This window comes from Parasteatoda tepidariorum, chromosome 4 (assembly GCF_043381705.1).
Source record: "Parasteatoda tepidariorum isolate YZ-2023 chromosome 4, CAS_Ptep_4.0, whole genome shotgun sequence".
NCBI classification, from domain to species: domain Eukaryota; kingdom Metazoa; phylum Arthropoda; class Arachnida; order Araneae; family Theridiidae; genus Parasteatoda; species Parasteatoda tepidariorum.
The window spans coordinates 48,337,962-48,360,719 of NC_092207.1; the positions used below are offsets into that span (position 1 = coordinate 48,337,962).

Below are 22,758 nucleotides of genomic sequence, written 5' to 3' on the forward strand. Positions count from 1 at the left end.
AAAAAATACTACTAGATATGCAGATTGAAAAATATTTACATAAATTTTTTTCATGTAATTATTTTTTTTAAAGGTATGTGGCTAAGAGCACTGCTTCATTTTTTGGTCTTGATGAAGATACAGAACAGAATAGTTTTCAAAGATGGACGGAAAGGAGAAGAAGACTTCTCAGTAAAAGATGGGGTGAACTTAAGGTATAACTTACTTCCAAAAGAATTAGTTTTTATTGTTCACTAAATAAACAATTATAATTAAGAAATTTCTAACGAAACTATTCAGGGTGATATGTTTTGTTTCGTTTAATAGTTTTGCATTTCCATCTAAGCTACTCATTGTCATATATAAAATTTAATTATTTATTGTGCAAGCTTGAATAAAGTATATCAATAAAATTGCTCTTTAAATTCTTGAGAAAAGATCTCAGTTAATCTTTGAGTGGAGTGAATTCGAAGCTCATGCTTTAGTTTTTTTCCTATTAAGATATTATCTGTTTCTTTTACATTTAAAATTAAGAAGAAATCCAAAAAATATTTTTATAATTTTAATTATAAAAAGTTAAAATTATATTAATTACTTTATTTTAAACTAAGATAGTAATAGATTTAATAGTAATTTAAAAAGTTGTTAAATGTGAAATAAAAAAAATGTAACTGTGAAGGTACCTTCTAATAGGAATAGGAAATTATATTTTCTTATGATGGACATTTAATGAGGATATTTAAAAGTTTTTCTTTTTTTCTAAGTGTACATTTTTTAATAAAACTTACAAATTTTGATGCTCACAGTCTGAAGATGATACTCCACCTTTGGAAGAAATTTCATCTAGTCCTGCTGTGCCTCAACAAGCTCCAAGTCAACCTCAGCAAGTTGCAGCTTTAAGAATACCAGCAAGTTCAGATGGAGATACAGTTGATGCTGTACCTAAAAGAAGTGATAGCAAAGCCAATCGAAATTCTACTTTGTTTCAAAAACATAGAAGAAAAGAGCCTGCTCATAAAATTATGGTTGATGGTTTAGGACTTATATCAAATGTATGTAATAGGATCTTAATTTTTTCATTGTCTTCAAAGTTTTTTTTTTTAATTTTGATAATTTTATATAACTATAAAATTTATATAACAATAAAATTATTTAAAAATATATTGCTTATTTATACCTGTAAACACACTTAAATTCTGTGCTAAAAGAAAAATTTATTTTCCTGTTAACTACCTAAAATAGAATACAGCAAAACAATCTATTTATGGCTACTAAACCTTTTATTATAGCTGATAAATGAATTATTTTCTGTTAAAATTTGTTTATTTTTAAAATAACTGTTTCTTATAACATTAACTTATTATCTTAACACAAGATTTTTAATTAAAAACTAACATAGTATTCTAAGTTTAGTTTAGAAGTAATATTTTTATTGCATTTTAAAATTGTTAAAATTAGTTTCATTTTATAAATAACTTGAGTTTCCCTACAGCTAAACAAATTATTAAAAACGAAGTTGAAATTGTCTTTCAGTTTTTTATTATTATCTAAATTTTGTTAATTATCATTCAGTTTCATTTATATTTTCCCCAATAATATTGTTTATTGTAATTGTTACTTTTTAAGCAATATGTTTTCCTCATTAAGTAAACAAGTATATTGTTTCTTATACAGTGAAATCTCTCGGGAGCGACCACTCTCTGTTCCACAGTAAAATGGTCGTTAATGGAGGTTGGTAGTTCTTAGGGATTGCCTCTATTGAATTCAAAATTTTTTCGAAGGTGCATGATTTTTCCCAAGAGATTTTTATTTTACTAAGTGTAATTTTCTTGATGCGGAAATGCCCCTTGTGCTAATGTCATGAAAAGCGGATCGATGAATGAAATATATCTTCAATAAAAATTACCTTTAGCGATATAATTATGTGTAAAAATAAATTTATTAATTATGAATGATGGAACTATTTTAAATAAATAAAGAATTATGTTTTTTGTTTAAGTTTCATTAAATTTTTTATCATAAAAATTAGTTAGCTTTTAAAACATAAGTAGAATTTTTTTTTAGATGCTTAGTTTTTTTTAAAAATAAATCATCGATATCATCGTTTGTAGAGCATTCTGATTGAAACATGAGGTTGTCGATTTCTTTCAGAAATCGTCAAAAAGAGCTTTCTAAATAAGAGCCATTCGCAAATATTTTGAATACATTTAAATCTACTTATTTGTTTTGTTAATATTTTTTGTCTTGATATTTTTCCATGTTTCCTTATTTGGTGCGTAGGTTTGTGCGGTCGTTAGGGAGGTTTTGTTGGTCCCTTTTGAACATTTTCTTCAACACAAAATCTATCGGAAAAATTCCATGATTCCCAAAATTGGTTGTAAATAGAGAAGGTCGTTACTCGAAGGTGGTCTTTCTTGAAGGTTTCACTGTATAAGATTAATATGACTTATGTTATTACTATTTGATCTTTTTTAATCACAGACATTTTACTCAGTTTTATTAAACTTTGCTTTGAAATTTTCACTTTTAGACAATTGTCAGGAGGTGTTCTACACGAAATTTTTGGCCTATTCGTTCAAGCCATGCTGGAAGTGATTATTCAGCTACAAATGTGGATGGCGCTTTTAATGATGAACAACAAGATATCGGGCTTCCATCGCAGCAGGTATAGTTTTAGAAATAATTCATGTTTCAGATATAAGCTGTAAGTTTCTATTTAAAAAAAAATTTTGTTATTATAAATTTTTTATTGAAGGTATTCAGAACTTTAAAATTGGCAAATTAATGTAATATTTTGTTTTAAACTTGTTTAATGCTTAAGATTTAATTTTGAATAAAAAATAAATTAAATTTCATGTACAATCAGTTCAGTTATAATATCTAGTTAATCAATTGCACCCTCTTTTCTAAAATGAACTGAAACTGTTCCCTCTTCCAAAAAAGATACTAACATTTTAGAGCACTGGCTATTTTCCTTTTCAGACTATGACAAAACCATGTCCATTTGTAACACTTTAAGACAAGTTAATTGGTAGAATCGCCAATCATAACACTTTTACTGTACGTTATATGACCTGACATATTGCATTTTAATGCTGTATTGTTAAAAGTTACTTAACAATTTGGCAAGACTCAGCCCAGAAAAACCTGGCAAATTTTTCCTGGCCCCACTTGGGGGAAAAAGAAGATTTTTAATGCTCACCAATTTGGTTTTTTCACGTTTTATCATTTCTAGTCAAAATTATATGAAGTAAAACAAATATCAGTAATCTGGTTTTTGACAAAAAAATGTACTATAATTGGAAAAATATATTGCTAAATTATAATACATTGCCTATCTATAAAACAATTTGTTTGTACTATGCATGCTCATTACATTTAATGCATAATTTATTTAGATTGTAAACCCCTCAAAAACCTTTAAGGTTTCTTAAAATACATCAACGTTTATATTGTATGAATATGATATTTTTACACAAAGAATGCTGAAATAAATTTTTCAGTAAAAAAATTATCTGTAATGAGTATGAAATCAAAAAATCTCTATTTTATTTTAGATTTCTATTATATATTTTACCTGTTTCCATCTACTGTACTTTTTGTAACAAAAATCTGTGTAAAAGAATAAAGTTTAGAGTATTGAGCCCCTAATTTGGCAGAAAATTATGATTCAAACCAGTTGGAAGCCAAAATATCTAATGACAGCTGGACCAGAAAGAATATTTTCTAATTTTTTTATGAATTCAGTTCAAACTGTGAAATTGTTTAGGGACTGAAAAGCAGAAAAACTTTCTGATTGTGTGTATATATTTCAATAAAAAGAAATAAGAGACTCTATTTTAAATTTTTAGTTAAATGAAATTATCATCACATTTGAGATTAAATTTATAGCCTATGTCTCATCGAGCTTACATTTTAATATTTGTGAATTTTTTTTTGTTTAATAATATTTTGTTTGGTAAATATTTTGTTAATTACAAGAGAAAAATTAAATTATATAATGAACATATAATGAAGTTATTTATTAATGGAATATAAATGCAGATTATATAGTAGAGCAAAAAATATAATAAAGTTGAATGTTGATAATTTTTTTTGTACATTGTAAGACATTTAACAAATTTACACAATTATTAACAAAAATACTGACACTAAACATACCATTTGCTACAAAGAGCTATGTGCATTTCATTTCACGAATGTATACAAGGTGTTTAGAGATTCCATTCATTAATTTTACAAATTAAGCAAATTATGCGTTAAGCATTTAACCAGATTATGTGTTTATTTACTAATCTAAATTTTATCACTTAACATATGACCTGACGTAACATATTATGCTTTACATTTTACAAAAAATCATTTCAGTAACTTTATCTCTATGCAATTCATTATGCATTTAAAAAGTTGAAAAGTGACTGAAATAGATTTGTCATAAGTATTTATTTAATTAATCCATTTGGTAATAATCAAGCAGTATTTTGCAGTCTATTCTACATCTTATTCTTATATTTAGTACATATAAGCATGTGAAATATATTTGAAAAACCTGCTTATCTCTGGCAAAATCGTGTCTTTTAATAAAAATACTTATTCCCAGGCAACTTTTTTTTATTTATATATCTATATATTATGAAAAACCCACATGGGCTTTGTTTTTTCTTAGGTTTTGCGAAACCTGCAATGGGGAGATGGAGTCTCTTTATGCTTCAAAATTAATCTACCCTTAATCAAGAATTTAAAAACAAAAATATCAATAGCAATGTTATGTTATCAACTTATGAAAAATAAAAGCAAAATAATAAACATTTCTAGCTAATTAAATTCATCCTTACAATCATTATATGTTTCTTGAAATTAAAATAATATCTATTTTGAACTGTTTTTAAAATTCAAGTTTAAAACGTAAATTTGCATATATAATAGTTAGTATTTTATCATATGCAAAATTTCATAGTATCTCAATTTTAATTAACGTAATGCTGACTCTAACAGAACATATTTCGATTTCAAGCACTTTAACTTTTTAAATAACTTAAAATTATTTAAATTTTATATTTATTTATGTTGGATTTATTCAAATTAGAACATATTTTCAGTTGTCATAGTACAACAATATTTTATTTTTTGTACCTGAGCAATTTTGTTCTATATCTTTATACAGTTATAATACACAGTTAAGTTTAATGAAATTTATTTAAGTCTTATTTTTAATGATAGTTGTTTTATAATAAATATTTTGATAAAAGAAACTGTAGAAAACACTAATTTATGAAATAAATTTGTATTTTAAATGTAATTCAGTTTTAACAGTTATTCTCTTAAATTTGCACTCATAACTGACTTGAAAACACAAAATGAATAATATTCATTGAGGGTGTTTTTTGAATTTGATAAAAAAAATGCATTTATTTTAAATTAAAATGCGAATAAAAATAAATCTACAACAAATTAAATTTGAAATTAATAATAGTATGTGAAAAAAAGGTTGTTGACAAACTGAATCTTCAATTTGAGTGTCACACCTTTTTTTTCTTCTTCTTGTCCCTAACTCTATTCGCTGATTATTTGTTATTATAACCGTTATATTTTTTATTATAAAGGCATCACAGAAATTCTTGGAAATTTTATATTTTAAACCATTTGACCCAGAGTCAGACAAGCAAGTTATAATATCCAACATCCTTTAAAATCATATCTCATATTGTCCCTTAAAAGTGATCTTCATAGCCTTCAAAATCTGACTAGAGAATGCACACCAATTTAACTTCGTTAACATTTTCCCATAATGAAAAACAAGGAACTATCCATGTTAGTAAATAATAGAAATATCAGGGTGAGAAGTTATTGTATAAGTTTTTGCCCCTAACCCTAGAGTATTGCTCCTTTGAGGAGGGACAATTATTATTATTATTTTTAGATGACAAAGGAGAGGTTTATAGTGTGGTGAAATAAATAAAGTGTTCGTTTGTACCTAATAAAAGAGTTACAAAATCGAAAGATAAAAAAAATGCTGTGAAAATGCTTTAAAAAATTTGTAGTTAGAGAAAATAATCAAATAACGAAATAAAAAATCTGGATGGGTGTGTTTAAACCTCTTTCTTGTTTATGTCCATATAAAAGAGTTTATGTTGTTAGACTAATTATTCTTCCTTTATTTAGTTTTTTACAGATACTAGTCAACTTGTCGATGATGTATTTTTTGAGCAACAACCACCCAACTCAGTTGATGCACAAAGTGAAAAACTCTTAGCTGCCAGATTGTATATGCCTCAAACGACAGGAACACCTACTATGGATACAGTAGATGCTGGAAGGTATGAAAATTTATTTTTACTCTTAATTAATAAACATTTTTCAAACAATTTTCATTCCAGCTCAAGTACTGTGGTAAAAAAAACAAACAACTCTAATCACTGAAGTTTTTTTTTTGCCGTAAGATTAATTAAAAAAAAAATTTAAATTACTGAATTAATGACAGAAATGAATGACTAATATAATTTATTCATGTTCGATCATTTAGTAAAAAGATGTAGAAATGCTATGTTTAGGTTAAAGTATTTGTCAAAAACAAGGCTAGTTTTGTTTTATGTTTAAAGGATGCACAACCTGCGACCAGCCATCTGTTGACCTGTGGATGACAGCATTTGAACATGATGAAAAAATTACTATTTTGAAAAGTAACAAAAAAAAAAAAAAAAAAAACAATGGATAATTTTGCATGGCACGTTTAAGTCACCACTTTTGGACCCTCAATTTGAGCAAATTCCATAGTAAATCTATGTAGTGTTTTTATTGTTTTTTATACATAATTCCACGTGGTTTTAAAAAAATCCTATTTTTTTAATATTATTATAATATGTGAATTTCTCTTGTATATATGTGTGTGATGATTTGAAAACATTAACATTTTAATTTTGGTATATAGTTTGTGGTTGCATTTAACAATGGTTACAGGATCATTGATATTAACACTTTGTTGACTGGCAATTTTACACAGAAAACTATGTCATGTCACAGGCTATTATTTTGTAATTGAATTTGGAAGTAAAGTAAAACTTTCTACATGATGCACAAACTTTTATAATATTCTATATCATCCTGAGTTTCATAAATTGAAATAGATAATGCAAGTGCAATGATTTCAACTGTTCCTCAGTCAACAACATTTGGGCGTGAAAATATGAAGTAATTTGTCACTGGTCAACAACGTTTGAGCGTGAAGGGATATATTAACTGGTCACCCATCAACAATCTGTTAAAATAAGATTTTATTTAGAAAAGAGCTTAAAGGTTTGAGAGATAAAACTTTACATGATGTTTGCTTTACTGAGAAGAAAGCATTCGACTCACTTTCCTCTGCTACTGAAGGCCATGTCATCAAATTTTCTAAGCTAATATCAGCACTGTTCCACTCTTTGTGGGAGAAGCTTTAACTGATAGCTCATTTGATATAAGCTCAATTTATCAATTAGATTTATTGTATTAAATTCCTTTGTCATTACATGTATATATATTGTATTTTTCTTAATAATTACTTTATTCTCTTTTAGAACTAGTAGTCCTGCTTGGTCTCAGGCTCCTCCTCAAATTGAACTTCCTAGTTCCAATATAGGAATGAAAAGAATTTGGAACAAAGTTAGTATATATATATATTTTTTTTAATGCTCAAACTATACTCAAAATGGAAAAATTAGAAAGATTCTATACTATTTTTAATATAAATTTTTTTTATTGCTTTAAGTGTATTTTATGTGTCTATATGTCTCCAATCTATTTTAGCTTCTGGGCCAAGAGTTTCAAAACTTTGATCGAAGACAATATGGAATGGGTGTCATAGGAAAATCGTTACACAGAAAGATCAGGCAGGACAGAATCACTTCTGATGTGAAACAACAATTAGAAGATATTGATGATCATAGGTAAATTAACCTTATTATTTATTCTATTTAATTGACAAACAATTTTAGTTACTCTTGCATTATATGAGTCTGTTTTAATTTTTTTGTTATGTTTTAATTTAGTTGAAATACTGAAGTTATGCTTACTTATCGCAAAATTTAATTTGAACATGTTATTCTATTATGTGCTTGTTATATGCTTATGACTAATATATTTAATTCAGTTGTTATTGTTTAAATTATTCAGTGTTTAAAATTACAATCAAAAAGGAAAGAGAAGTATATGTGTCACGTAATCCCTTTCTAATTATGTACTCAGTGACCTAACAACTTTTTGAAATTTTATGTTACTATTCATTAAATTGTTTTTAGATAAATTAAAAAACAATTTAAATAATTTTGTAATTTTTTATTAATATTTTGCAGACCTTTCTTTACATATTGGGTTACAACTGTCCAGATTCTGGTTTTAGTCATCTCACTTGCAGTTTATGGATTTGGCCCATTTGGTGTGCGAAAAACTCAACGTTCTGGAGAGGTATATAAATATTTAAAAATTCAATGTTTGAATTATGATTATTTTTTGCTACTTATTAGTAATATTTATCTATACTAAAAATTGTCTCCATGGTGCATAGCGTTTTTAAAAAGTGCTTAAAGGCGCTTATTTTCGATTTTCGTTTTTTAAAAGCCCTTAAAGGTGCTTTTTTCATTGGGTGTTTTTAAGAAGTCCTTAATTTTCCCCTTTCGAAAATGATTTTTTTTCTTTACCATATTTATGTTCGCTATGAACTTACAGCGTACTGTAAGTTCATAGCGTATGAAAGAGCCAATCATTTTACAGGTTTAATGAAAAATCCCTTGATCATTTTATCGTGGCTAATATAATCAAGAAAAGAGTTCTTTGTCAAAAACTAGTTATTTTATCTTGATCATGTAAAGTCTTTGAAAATCATTTTGCATTTTGTTAATGTATATAGTGTTTAAAAATATTTTTTGATTGCTTAAAATGTACTTAAATGGTGCTTATTTTTTGTTGAAAGGTTTGACTACACACCCTGATCTCTCTAAAAATTCTATATAATGTTAATTTAGAAATTATCTATCTACCATTTTAAATATTAATTTGTTGACCTAATTTCTTTTGATTCTAATGGTTTAATGTTCTGATTATAAGTTAAATTCAGTTGTACACTATTTTCTATGCTACAATATTTCCATTTTTTTTCATTCAGTCTGTTTAAAATTAGCTTTTTTACTTTCTTTTTAATTTTTTAGCATAGAAAAATTAAAATATTTATCGACTTCATAGTTATTTTTGGTCTATAGGTATAATTATGAGCAATTAATGGATCCACTGTTGCAATAATGATTAAAGAATAAAAAGTTCAGTGAAGTAGTGCTGCAAATTCATAAATTTTTTTTAAATTGTACTTCACATAGTCATATTTATAAAAAGTAGAAATATTCAGATTAAGTTTTTGTTCCTAAGATATATAAAATCCTGGATTTTCTTATAAGTTATCTTTTCTTAATAGGTAATGGTTACCAGTCTTCATTTGCAACAAGTAGACTATTTTGAGCCAGATAATTTTTGGATTGGACCAAGATCAGTAAGCATATTTTTTATCTCTTATGCAGAATATAACTTGCTTCTTAAAAATGCCTGGATTGGAGGTTTTTTATTTATTTTTTCACGAGTTATTTTAAGTAAAACAATTTCTATCAGATTTTTGTTTGCTTCTAAGAAAACTATTTTTGATGTTCTAAATTAATTGTATAAAGCTCTCTTTATTTTGGTAATCAGAGTAAAATATTTATGATGCGTAGTAAAATTGAATAGAATTATTTGTTATATACTCTTAAATGCTTACTTTTTTTTTATTCAAGTTTTATTTTCTGGTTTAAAATGAATTTTCTATCTTTTGCAGGCTGATCTGGTGCATTTAGGGGCCAAATTTACACCATGCATGCGAAGGGACAAAAATATTTTTGACTCAATCGTACGAGACAGGGAACAAGAAAGAGACACTGCTTGCTGTGTTCGGAATGACCAATCTGGTTGTGTACAAACTTCTCGGGATAAATGCTCTGTAAGTTGTTGATTTTAATTTACACACCATTTATAAATTGTATTTGAACATTATTTATTTAAACCATTAATTGTTAAACTATTGATTAAAAATATTTTCAAATTGTTTGTCTATGCTCATTAAAGGAAGAAAAAAAAACATTTTGTATTGTAACAAAGCATGCTGGTCTACTTGATTTGATAATAAAGAGAGTGTAAAATATCTGAAGAAATAGAGGACTATGTGTTTCAAATGTTCACTGATTAATCGAAATTAATTTTAATTTTTTTGTAAAGCAAATTCACTTCTGTGTTCTTATGCCTATTACAGCATGACACTTAATATTTTTAGAAGATTTAAAGCATCATATATGTTGAAAAGTTTTATCTAATTTTGTAATAGGGTAGGAAAAATAATATACCTTTAAAATTGATTTTTTTCCTGCATTTTCAAATATTAAAGTTAATAAGATGTCATGCTGTGTTTACTTGTGTTTTAAGTAAATCATTAAGTATTTATTATGGTATGTACTGATCTACTGTTTTTCATATAACGAGGAAAGAGGTGTAAATATATACAATTAGTTTATACAATACTTTTTAAGTGCTAAAACTTTTTAAATATTTTTAAGAAAACATGATCTAAATGTTGAATCAACATATGTTTTAGCCTCTTTTAACATGGGCTCTAATATATAATAATAAATTCAGAATTTTTTTAAATCGGTATAATTTTCTAAATTTCATGGCATGTTTTTGCTTAGTTATTTGTTGTTTTTAATCTCACCCTTTAAATCGTGATATTACTTATGTGAATGTTGTTGATTTCATATTGAAACATATAAGTAATTATTTTATTTATTAGATTTTTGAAATTGTTTTTACAAATTTTACACATTCTCAACGTGTGTTCTATCTCAAATATTTGTCTTTAACTTGATTTCTTTAAACTGTTCTCAATGTCTTATGTTATATTAAGCACATTAAATATTATGTCTAAGAAGCAATTTATGCTTTTCAATTTTCAGATGTAATTTTTATCATTGTTCATAATTAATAAAAATATTTTATTTACCTGCTTCTTAAGTTGGCTCAAGGACTTCATTCAGGGGTATGCATTGACTTTTTACTTTGCATGAATATGTTATGTATTGCTTATTTATTTATTCATATAAATATATATATTAGCTTTTTATTAATAACTGGTGCATTATTAATTAGGGCTATCAAACATCAACTGTCTTTTTAAATGTATCCCACTTTCAGAATGTTGCATGATTACATTCAAATATGTTAACTGCTATGTAAAATACTCAGAAAGTTATATTATTTAGTTTTTAATAATTAACGTCTGTGCATAACATAGCTTTATTATATCTATTTGATATTTATCTAATTCTTAAATATATACTTAATTTTGTTTCTAATTCGAATATTTATCCTCATATTGAATATTAATTCGATAATGTATCCTGCTAAAATAATGTTTAACCTTTTTATTTATGTATTTTAAAATATATTTTTAACTACAATGCAGTGAATGTTTTAGTAAATGATTGATTTTTTCTATAGGAGTTGATATCATCTTGGAAGAAATGGGATACTATGCAACCTGGTCCTCCTAGATGGATGGGGATCCCTAACTCTATAGCAAAAGATCATTTAGGCACTCATAAAAGGCTTTCGGGCTCTGTGTGTGGACAGGACCCAAGGTATGCCTAAGCATTTTCTTATCTGTCATAATTACACATGGTTTATATCTTATTGAATTTTAGTAATAGCTTTTAACTAGTATCAAAACATATCTAAGTAAGGTATGCTTCTCTGTTGTGGTTTTATTTAGTATAAGTTTCTTGATGTGTGATATATGTTTTATGTGTAAAACTCTCAATGCAGGTACACGTGTGGCTATAAATGTAGATATACACCTAAATCAATGTAGATACATATATAGCAATGTTATTTTCCTTAATGGTTATAACTTCAAAATTCAAATTAAGTTTTTACTGAACATTTTAGCCATAAATATATATTTGATGCTCTGATTTACCGTAGACAATGAATAGGTATGTGCAAATAGCATTAAGGAAGATAATCAAAAAAGTTTTTAATGAAAAATTTTCATTCCTTAAAAACGTTAAAATTCAGATTTTTAGCATTGCATATTATAATTCTCTATATTTTTAAATTTAGTATTTAGTAAGGAGTTTTTAATCAACTTTTTTAAAGATTTAATATTTTAACATAGATGTTTGTTTTTATATTCCTTTCGGAATTTTTTATTTGCTTTAATTTAAGCAATTTGAGGCAAATTATAGTTTTAAAACTTAAAAAATTAGTTTTGCAAAAAATATTGTAAAAAATATCTTATTTTCAATTTGATAGTTTTACCAAAAACATTTTTTTACTAGTAAATTGTATTTTACTGCTGATGTAAGAAGTTAAAAGTTCAGGCATGAAGGTTAATAACTATAGCGATTAATAAAATAATAACTATGAGTGGTAAAACCTTTCTGAAACATGGCTGCTTAATTGTCAATTCTCTTCACTTGATTTAAAAAAAAGAAAGACTTTCTGCCATCAATACCATCTACTGGGTCTTACAAATACAAGTTCTAAATTTCTCCAATATCTTCTGCTATAAAGTTAATACAAAACTTTTTTTTCAGTTGTAATTTTGCTGAGTTTTTCTTGAAGAATTATAATATTTATTTGGAAGTATCTTTTTCAAGATTAATGTCATTTATTTTGATTTTGTGAGCATTAATGTTTTTTTTTTTCATTGTAGGTATTGCAATGAGCCTGCATCAGTATTTCCTTATGAATGGCCAGATGATATCACTAAATGGCCAGTATGTATTTCCAACTCATTTTTTGTTTTGTTGTATTCATATTGTTTACGATTTCGTAAGTGGTCTTTAATATCACTTAATTTTTTGATGGAATTTTAAAAAAACTGAAGGAAAAGAATTTTTTTAGAGTCATATTTGAAAAAAATGATGAATGATAAATTTGAGATAAAATAATTTTCAGCATTGCAATATAATTTACTCCTTTTTAACCTATTTATCTCCAATATTATGTAATGAAATATCTATCTTTTTAAAAAAAAGTTATTAGAGTAAAAAAGTAAAATAAATAAATAAATACAAAAATTTCTTTTTAAAATTATTTTAAGTTTTAACAATTAGGCTTTATTGCTAATTTTTATCGTTTCTATTTAACAATTTTACATGAAGAAAATATTGTGTCTGCTTTAGAGTGATAAATAGTTGGAGACTTATTTCAGTTCAAGCTTTTGTGAGGTCACAAATGTTATAAAAGTGAATTGTCAGTATCTTTCTGAATGTTTGTTAAATTAAATTGAAATTTTTTGATTTGCCTTAAATTGCATAGGTTAAAATTATTTACATTAAAAACTCAGATTTTATACAAAATTTGTGAGCCAGAGCTTTCATTATAAATTTTTTATTTTATAAAACATTCCACAAATATTCTAATTTATAATTAAAAACTTTGTGTGAAGTTTCTTAAGAAATGTTTTGATCTCCATAAATATAAATTGCCATTAATATAAATCTCTGCAAATTTTAAAAATATGAAATACTTTCAGATATGTAGGGCTGTAGTTCCAGGTCAAGTTGCTGAACCTCACATGTCATGTGAAATAGTAGGTAGGCCTTGTTGTATTGGCATCTATGGTCAATGCCACATCACTACGAAAGAGTACTGTGATTTTGTAAAGGGATTCTTTCATGAAGAGGCAGCTCTCTGTTCACAGGTAATTTATATGTTACAATTTCAACATCCTAAAAGATTTCTATTTTTATTATTTGAACTTTTGAGAAAATTATTAGCTCGAAATTCCTTTTTGCAAAAGGAGAAAAAAAAATAGTTCAAAATATTTTTAATACTATTTTCAATCATTTTAATACTATTTTCAATCATACTATTTTCAATCATCTTTCATATGTGCCATACAGCAAACTTTTTATCTACTCTATTTCCTACAGTACAATGGTACATGCGAATCAAAAGTGTAAAAATGTTGCAAATAAGAAATATGCATACCTATATAAACTGGGTTTGCATCTAAATGTACATTAACACTTTATATTTATTTGTACTTGAATCACCATTAAATGTTCATTAATGTTATAAATCACTTATTGTTATCAAAATCACTCAAGGTCAAGCTTTTCTCCATTCTTTTGTATGTAAAACTATTGCTTTCTGCTATCATTACATACTTTAATGTTATCAGGGTTTTTACTATTTATTGCCTTGTATTAAAGTAATTTTATTAATTGGAACCTTTTTCTTGCTTTGTTTCACACAATACAAGTTGTACAGTGTATGTCTGCACCCATTTGGATGATTTCAAAACATGTTAGCTTATAATTATAAAAGCTATAATTCTCTATTATTGAAAATAGGATTAGCAACTTATAATATACTTTTAATTATTGAAAGCAACATCCTTCAAATTACAAATTTTAAACATATACAGTCAAACCTTGCTAACTCAAACTAAGTTTTGCAAATTTTTTCAATGCCTGAAATAAAAATGTTCGATTCGTTTAATGTTTAAGAAACTTTTTTTTATAATTACAAAAAGACATTTATTTTACTCTTCCCTTGATAACTTGAGTTCAGTAGATATTGAATCAAAGAAGAATCCTTATACGTAGAAAACTCCCAAAAAATAGAAACTATTCAAAAATATGATCAGAAAATGACCTGCATAATGTTTAAAAAAAAGGGAATATTGGTGATTTAATGGTAATACTAAATTTCTATTGATTTTCCAAAGGGGGAGATAATTCTTATTTATTGTTTCCTTATTATCTGTCTTCAGACTGTAGCAGTGCATTTGCTGTGATCATTCATAACCATCATTAAATTCGCGTATTAAAGTGGAAAAGCAAATTATTTCTTAGAAAAAGGTTAAATAAAATAAAGGAAATTTCTAGAGTTTGATATTTCAGGTTGAATGAATACTACAACAAATCTAAAATATAAAGCAATCGAGAAGTATTGTTTGCCATTGTTATTTCAAGAAAATATGTTGAAAGTCTGGTACTTCTCTTAAGCAAACAACAATCAAATCTTTTTATAAATAATAATTTCTACTAAGTGTATATTTGTTTATAAAAAAAAGTTAGAAAAAGGGATTTTTCTTCATTGTATTTGAACACTATTCTGTCGATTTTGTAAAAATAATTTTTCATACATATATATGTGTGAGAGTGTGTTATCTAACTTTATGAATGTACAAATAAATCTTTTTGCTTATGAGTTCCATATCATACGATTCCTGCCATATTTTTATTAAAAAAAATCATTACTATAAGGCATCTTACATTTTCCCTAAAGATAACATTGCATGTTATCCTATTTTATTACATGAAAATATTTTTTTAATTATAATGACTTGAAAATTTAATTTATTTCCAAATCTAATTTATAATTGTGATATAAAGTTAGTTTATAGTTATAATAATTATGAAGTTATTTGCTTGCTATAAAAAATTATTCCTGGAGTAAAATTAGATATTTATATTAATCTTAATTAGGTATCTTGCCTCGATGACATTTGTGGTATGATCCCTTTTCATAATCCTGATGTGCCTGACCAATTCTATAGAATCTGGACTTCCCTTTTCCTACATGCAGGGTAACATTTCTGTCTCATTAACCTCATCTCTTCTTGATTTTCTTTATATTAGATTTTTTTGCAAAGTTATTATGCATTTCATAGCCATAAAAGTACATTTTAATCAGTGGTATTATGACACTTCTCTCAATATTTTTTATAGTAATTAAAGGAGAAATTTATTATGATGTACAACTAATATATTTTCTTTCATTTTACCAGCATCCTACACCTGCTGATAACTGTGATAATACAATATTTCATAATGACCGATTTAGAAAAGCTAATAGGGGCTTTAAGAATTAGCATCATATATATAATGTCTGGTGTGGGAGGAAACCTTGCAAGTGCGATTTTTGTGCCATACAGAGCTGAGGTGTGTATCACAATATTATTTATATTTTTCTGTTTTGAATATTGATATGGATTCTTAATGTAAATTTCTCACTACATAAATGTGACGTAATTTGACGTCTTGTCTTTATTACATGTTTTTTATTTGCTATTTTAAAATACTTTTCATGGTTATTCATTTAGTAATTTTTTTGGTCAAATCATGATTTGAATAAATTAAATATATTTAGGAAAATTCTTAGTTGGATTAAAATTTTTTCTTTTCATTAAATTTATTTTAGGGGTTATTAGGGAGCAAATTTATTAATCAATATTTAAAGAATTTGTTTGGTTTGTACTATACATTTCTTTTGGTTGAAGAATGAGTCTTATCTTTTGTACACTGCTAGGAGAGCCACAAACTTTTTGGTTAGTTATTGAAAGGTTACTCTGATTCTCCCAGGTTATGAATAAGCTTTGTTTATGTAAGCACAGAGAATAAGAATAGAAAATAAAGTCTGTAATACTTTGCTTGTAATATTATTTTTTTTTAAAAGCAATAATTTTTATTATTTTGTTACTGGTTCTGAAATATTCATAAGATTCATTTTGTTTAATATACTTTTATATTTTTCAGGTTGGCCCAGCTGGTTCTCAGTTTGGACTTTTGGCATGTCTGTTTGTTGAAGTAATTCATTGTTGGAAAATGCTAAAGCATCCAGGCATGGCTCTCCTTCGACTGGGTGGTGTGGCTTTAGTTCTTTTTCTTGTGGGCCTTTTACCGTGGATTGATAACTACGCTCATATATTCGGATTTTTATTTGGTTTTCTACTCTCTTATGCTTTGTTACCTTTTGTATCCTTCGGGACATATGACAAAGCAACTAAAGTTGTGCTGATATGGGTGTGTCTCTTTGTCGTCATCATCATTTGTGTCGTTCTGCTTATTTTCTTTTATGTGCATCCTATATATGAGTGTTCATTCTGTAAATATCTTAACTGTATACCTTTGACTGCCGATTTCTGTGAAAACCAAGACATTGTATTTAAAAGACCAGAATACTGACATCTGTATATTATGAAAGACATATATTGTTTTACTAGTCATTCAGTGCTGGTGAAAACTGTGGCAATGCTGTTTTTTAAACATATTTAAAAATAATCCGGTTGAAGTGCTCTAATTTTTGTTTTGATTTCAAAATTAAGGGCATGTGAACTTGTGTCGACAAGCCTACTTCAACGGACAAGCATTTTTACTGCTGTGATGTAACCTTAATGAGGTGTTTAAAGACAATTTTTTGTCAATTTATACTTAATTTTCGAGAATAACAATTGTAATATTTTATTAAAAATCTAGTAAAAACTGCTGTGTGTTTTACTGTCATCTCCCTAATTATGTTAAAAAGTGCAATTAAAATATTGTGTACAAGTTTTTTAAGTAGTTTTAATTTTTAATAAGATTCAAAAATTTGTGTCGTCATTTTTTAAAAAATGCTTATGTAGTATGTAAGTAATTCTGAGGAAAGAAACAGTTTCAATTTATACTCTCTTCATTTTGTTTAGTTCTTAAATTTATTTTTTTCTTCAAAATACAAAATAATGCTAATCTCAAATGGACAATTATGCAGTATGATTTTTTTCTTTGTAAAAATAACAAAGTTTCAATGCATTGTCTCAGATTTTGAATTCTGTAGAAGTATTTTAATTTGTTTCCACATTCTATAAGCAGGGTTGAGATTTTTTCTCTTTTTAGCGGATTCCCGCCTTTTTCGCTTTTGTCTATCGAATTTCAGCCTTTTGATCCAAAACTCTGATTCTCTAAAAGTTTTTTTTAAAAAATAAATATTCCGCTTTTTCTAAAAATTCAGCCGTTGAAATAAAATAAATATATCTATTTCCGATTTGATATATAGATATAATATATCAAAAGATGTATAGAAAATTCAAACTAGGTAGCTGCCAACCCTTCCGTATATATACTTATTTTAGCTATTAGCTTTTACTGGCAGAGAGGAAGATTTTTCTCATTTTTATCCATTCGCTAGATAGCTGGTATTTTCGTGATCCAGACCGTTGTATTTTAATATCAAACATCAATTTTCTTATTTACCTGATTTAAAAGTTGCTATTCTTATTCACTCGATTTCAATATCGTTCATTACAATTCTTATTTACGTTAAATCCAGTATCGCGATTTGTATTGAGGCCTTTTTAAAATTCTATGTAACGATTCGTATTCACACGAGTTCATCCGATGTCGTGATTCGCCTTTGCGGTTGTAATATCCAACATCTATTTTCGTACTTACACGTGATTTAAAAATTAGGCTTTGGATTCGTATTCACACCATTTAGAAATTATGCATCATAATTCGTATTTAAGCTATCTGAAAATTACGCATCATGATTTTATTTTCACATTTTTGAAATCCAATATAGAGTTTCATTCACGTGTTTTCAGTATCGGGATTTATATTCACACGATCTTAAAATCCAAGATTGCTATTTGTATTCACGCGATTTTAAAGTCCTTTATCGCAATTCTTGTAAAAAGTAACTTTTTTTCTTGAATTAGTTACTATAAATGTGACAGTTTTTCTATCTACAATTATTGCTATATATAGGCATTACAACGTCAGTGATCTGGATAAGAATATGTAACTGATATTTTTGCTATAAATCACGTAAGATTAACTCGCGTGGAAATTCAGCTTTTGGGCAATCTCATTCCTGTATAAGTAAATAATTGAAAATTCTCTTTGTTATTCTGTTATACAACATCCTAGTAATTCCTAAATTAAATTTTTTGTATGCTTTTTTTTTATTAAATATTTAAATTGAAATTTTTATTTTATGAAGCTACTAAGACTTTACCAAATTTTAAGTTGGAAGTTTTTCGGTAATTATGGATTCATTTGCAGTTCTTTCTATTATTCTAATTTTGAACACACACAATTAGGCTTTTTATAATAATACAAAGCATTTTGAAATATTCTGTAACAATACAACGAACATAATATTAATCTAATTAAACTGAGTATAAAGTATTCTTTTAATTAGGAAACAAATATAAGTTCTAGAATTACCACTCTATTCCACCAATATGGCATAGACTGATGTGAGTATGTGTCAGTTGCAGTTAACTGATTTAATTAAGTTACTTATTGGAAACAATGTAAAAAGGATTCTGGTAAAGGTACGCAGTTTATCGATTTAAATTAGAGGAGCAGGTGGTAATAGTCTTTGAACCACTCTCTTCTAAAGAAAATCGCAATGTTTAATAATGTCTTTATCAGTAACGGTTACAAATAAACTTACTAAAAAAAAGCAATTGAGAGACCTTGTAAAAGAACAGGGTAAGTCCAAATTTCCCAAATAAAAATTTTGAATAGTTTGATCACAAACAATAAAGCTGTTTGAACTAGCACAGGAACCCAGCCGAAATGTAACATCAGTTCTTTTATGTTTGGTAAACAGAGTGAGAAAAAATCATCCTATTGTATTTGCTTAGTATTTTTCTCTTACCAACAATTTTAGAATCCATACTGAATTTACTCTTGCACCAGGCCCCTTAAGTAAGATATTTCTTTTTCCCTTTTTTGCCTCTTCGATTTCATCTACCATAGCAAATGAATGTTTTTTAGCGACAAAGTTTTGTCCTTTTGGACCTTAATGATCTTACTTGATAGACCAATTCCAAGTTATGTATAAAACAATATTTTTTATTTTTTGTACGAGTTTGGCCTTTAACTTTTAAACTCTTTCTTTAAAATTGTTTTAATAAAAATATTTTTTCTTTAAAAAAAAACTGTCATATCTACCAAAATAATGTTATTCCATACATTTACATTGCTCATATATTATAAAATTATTATTACAGTACAGAACCCGTTATCCGGAATTCAGAAAACCGGAAAACCAAAAAACCGGNAAATTAACATTACATCTAACAAACTTGATAAATAGTTCTTTTTGAAGTAAATTTTAAATTTTACAAATGATTTTTACAATGCTCCTAATGCTTTGTACAAATATTTAATTTGCTACAAATTTTCATTCTCATTTACATATTTTACTTTATCAATTAAATTTTAATTTTTTTTTCATAGTTGAACTAAATTAAATTTTGATGTTCTATATGATTTACTTCTAAATAAGATTTCAGGTTGATTACAATTCGCTGTTGCCTAAAAACTTATCTTCAGATGTGAATAAAAATCACCCACCATTCAACAATGACTAAGCACCTACCTCTTAAAAAGATTCATGTTAACTGAACTAACTAACTTAACTAAAACTTGTCTCTTTTAAAGGACCCGCAAGAAGTTTTGTGCTCAGAGCCCTGCATGAGACATTATTTGCATACTGCATGCGACAAAATTTCATAGTTGTAAATATTTTAGCAGCCTTTTATTCCCCCCCCCCCCATTTAAATGGAACACATAACAGAGCTCCAAAGAAACGCAAGAAGTTACCTAAGTTATTGCCTAAGACAGTCTTAGGCAAGCTAAAACACTGATTAACCTAAATTAAGATACAAGAACAAAAATGGCAATGACTCTCCCAGTAATAAGCCAATCCCAATGAAATTTGAATTTATTGTCAAATAAGAGTTGCTCACAGAACTGCAATTTGCAAATTAGTGGCTTAGAAATAAAATCGCGCTAATAAGCATAAAATTGTATGTCTGATCAAAAGCCTATAAATTTAGCTGAGTTCTTAAAATTAGAAACTTGCGATAACCAATTTATAACAATGACCTCCAGGCATAATTTGTCCAAAGAACTGTGATTGGCGATCGAAATGGGCTGCAGGTGGCGTAGAGCAGAACTCTTTTCCTATGGCAACACTTCACATGCTTTCCCCATTAGCGTGTGGAAAGTCATAGAGGAAGGAAGTACGTTAGTTTCTCTCTTGATTTTTATATAGATTAAAATCTTTTAAGTTGAAAAACTATATGGAACTGAAAACTACATTAAACATAGTTCTAGAGAAAAGTATCACGGAAATTTTAAGAAATATTTTTATTAAATAAAAAGGAAAAATATTAAGAAAAGGGAAAATATCGTAGTACATTCCTATACAACTGAAAAGAGGAGGAGAGGGATGGGAGAAGGGCTAAAGGCATGAAACCGGTCTCTCCCCAGATGGCGTATTCGAGTGTTGCGATCGCGAATGGAGATCTTGTGGAAGACTCGAATCAAGACAGAGTTAAAAGTAGCCAAATGTGAGTTCTGTGGCTTATAGACTTTAGTAACAATTTCTAACTACAGGTTCAGCACCGATGACCGATATCTATCGTTATGTGCTCGAAGAAATAGATCCTCTCTTAGTGTAGCCATCGGAAAATAGGTGTCAACGTCTTCTGTGCGTAAATGCAGGGTCCGATCAAGACAAACTCAGGCCCAAGGCCCACCAAATTTTCTGGGCTTATATCAAATTATTTTGAAATTAAATTACTGAAGAGTAGTCCTAATAATAAGAAAAGAATCTATTGAACTGCATGATTCAAGAGAAACATTCTAAAATATTTTGAAAGCAGACGATTGAAGGTTATCTTTCTAAGATAAAGTTTATGCATCTATAAATTAACGCAAAATATAATACAACGAAACAATGTTATGTCGAAATAAATAGTTTGGTGACTATAGTTATAAACAATTGAAATCGGTGATTTTAGCTAAAAGTGACTGATTAGCTGAATTATTTTTTATTGTAAGCTGTAACAATTTTTTATTTAGTACCTAAACCAACTCATAGCTAGCCCACCTTTCATAAGACTTTTTACTAATTTTTGAGGCCTCTCAGAAATTGTGGGCCCTAGGCCCATGCCTATTGGGTCTAGGCTATAATCAGGCCCTGCATAAATCTCTTCACAAAAGCGGTCTGCTTTCGTCTTGGCATAGAAAAGAGTGAAGTGGGAGCAGCTACATATTCACAGGATGGCTGAACAATGGAGGGCTGTTCTCTTCACAGATGAGTCCAGGCTCAGCCTCCAAAGCGATAATAGGATTATTTGATAAGGAGAGAACCTGGATGACTATTATCATCCGTCAAAATCAGTGAAAGAGATGCATACCGAGGAGACTCTGTGTGGAGTGGTATCTCTTGGATACCACCCCCACAGATAAAGATGGTTGTATCTTTAGGAAGCTTTAATAAGATGTGATGCGTAGCTGTTTTCAATCCACCACTTCAGACTATTACCACACTTTCAACTACTTTTCAAGAACAATGACTCTCACTTCCAACGGAACTGGCAGACCGCATAATTTAAAGCATCACGCATCGCTGTATGTGCCATATTGTTGCTGGAGGTGATCGTACTACATACTGAAGGTACTTTTTTATATTTAAAGATGGCACATATGATTTGTTTATTTCAATCATATGTTAATTTATGTAATACCATAATCGTCTGGTCATTATTATGTGCACTATAATGTGTGCCAATTTGCTAAATTCTATGAGTAACTTTTTGAGTTATGGTTCATTTTGTGATTTTTCCTTAATTTCTAATAACCATTGTTCAAATTTGTCGCGAATCAAGAAGTGCTCCATCAGTGACACAGATCAGGAAAATAATCAAAATTTATCAATTATTAAATTATCAGTACCCTCTTTCAGTTTCAATCATTTGATTACTTAGTAGGTTTATGGAAATCGAATCCATCTACTAAGACTTCTTTTTTATTTACTGTGCGTGATAAAATTTTTTTGCCACTTAATATTTTTATGTTCGGATTCTGTAACTTTTTCTTTGCTGACGATACGGCAATATGTTATTTAAACTCGTACTCACAATTAAAAAAGCATGGG

At 27.6% G+C, this 22,758-nt stretch overlaps 1 protein-coding gene across 3 annotated transcripts in view; it reads left to right on the forward strand.

Moving 5' to 3' along the window:
* Positions 1–17,373, forward strand: part of LOC107441770 (rhomboid-5) — a 29,687-nt gene extending 12,314 nt beyond the window's left edge. For 2 of the 3 annotated variants that reach the window (XM_071179747.1, XM_071179746.1), the window contains exons 4-19: positions 74–194; positions 786–1,031; positions 2,510–2,644; positions 6,142–6,296; positions 7,533–7,617; positions 7,762–7,901; positions 8,307–8,418; positions 9,419–9,493; positions 9,812–9,973; positions 11,039–11,062; positions 11,524–11,663; positions 12,740–12,803; positions 13,565–13,732; positions 15,528–15,628; positions 15,830–15,983; positions 16,578–17,373. In XM_071179747.1, the coding sequence (XP_071035848.1) occupies positions 74–194; positions 786–1,031; positions 2,510–2,644; positions 6,142–6,296; positions 7,533–7,617; positions 7,762–7,901; positions 8,307–8,418; positions 9,419–9,493; positions 9,812–9,973; positions 11,039–11,062; positions 11,524–11,663; positions 12,740–12,803; positions 13,565–13,732; positions 15,528–15,628; positions 15,830–15,983; positions 16,578–17,006 (2,311 nt within the window). In that variant the 3' untranslated portion in view covers positions 17,007–17,373. The remainder of the gene's footprint in view (positions 1–73; positions 195–785; positions 1,032–2,509; positions 2,645–6,141; positions 6,297–7,532; positions 7,618–7,761; positions 7,902–8,306; positions 8,419–9,418; positions 9,494–9,811; positions 9,974–11,038; positions 11,063–11,523; positions 11,664–12,739; positions 12,804–13,564; positions 13,733–15,527; positions 15,629–15,829; positions 15,984–16,577) is intronic. The other variant, XM_016055143.4, reaches the window with a different exon arrangement.
* Positions 17,374–22,758: the final 5,385 nt, after the last annotated feature.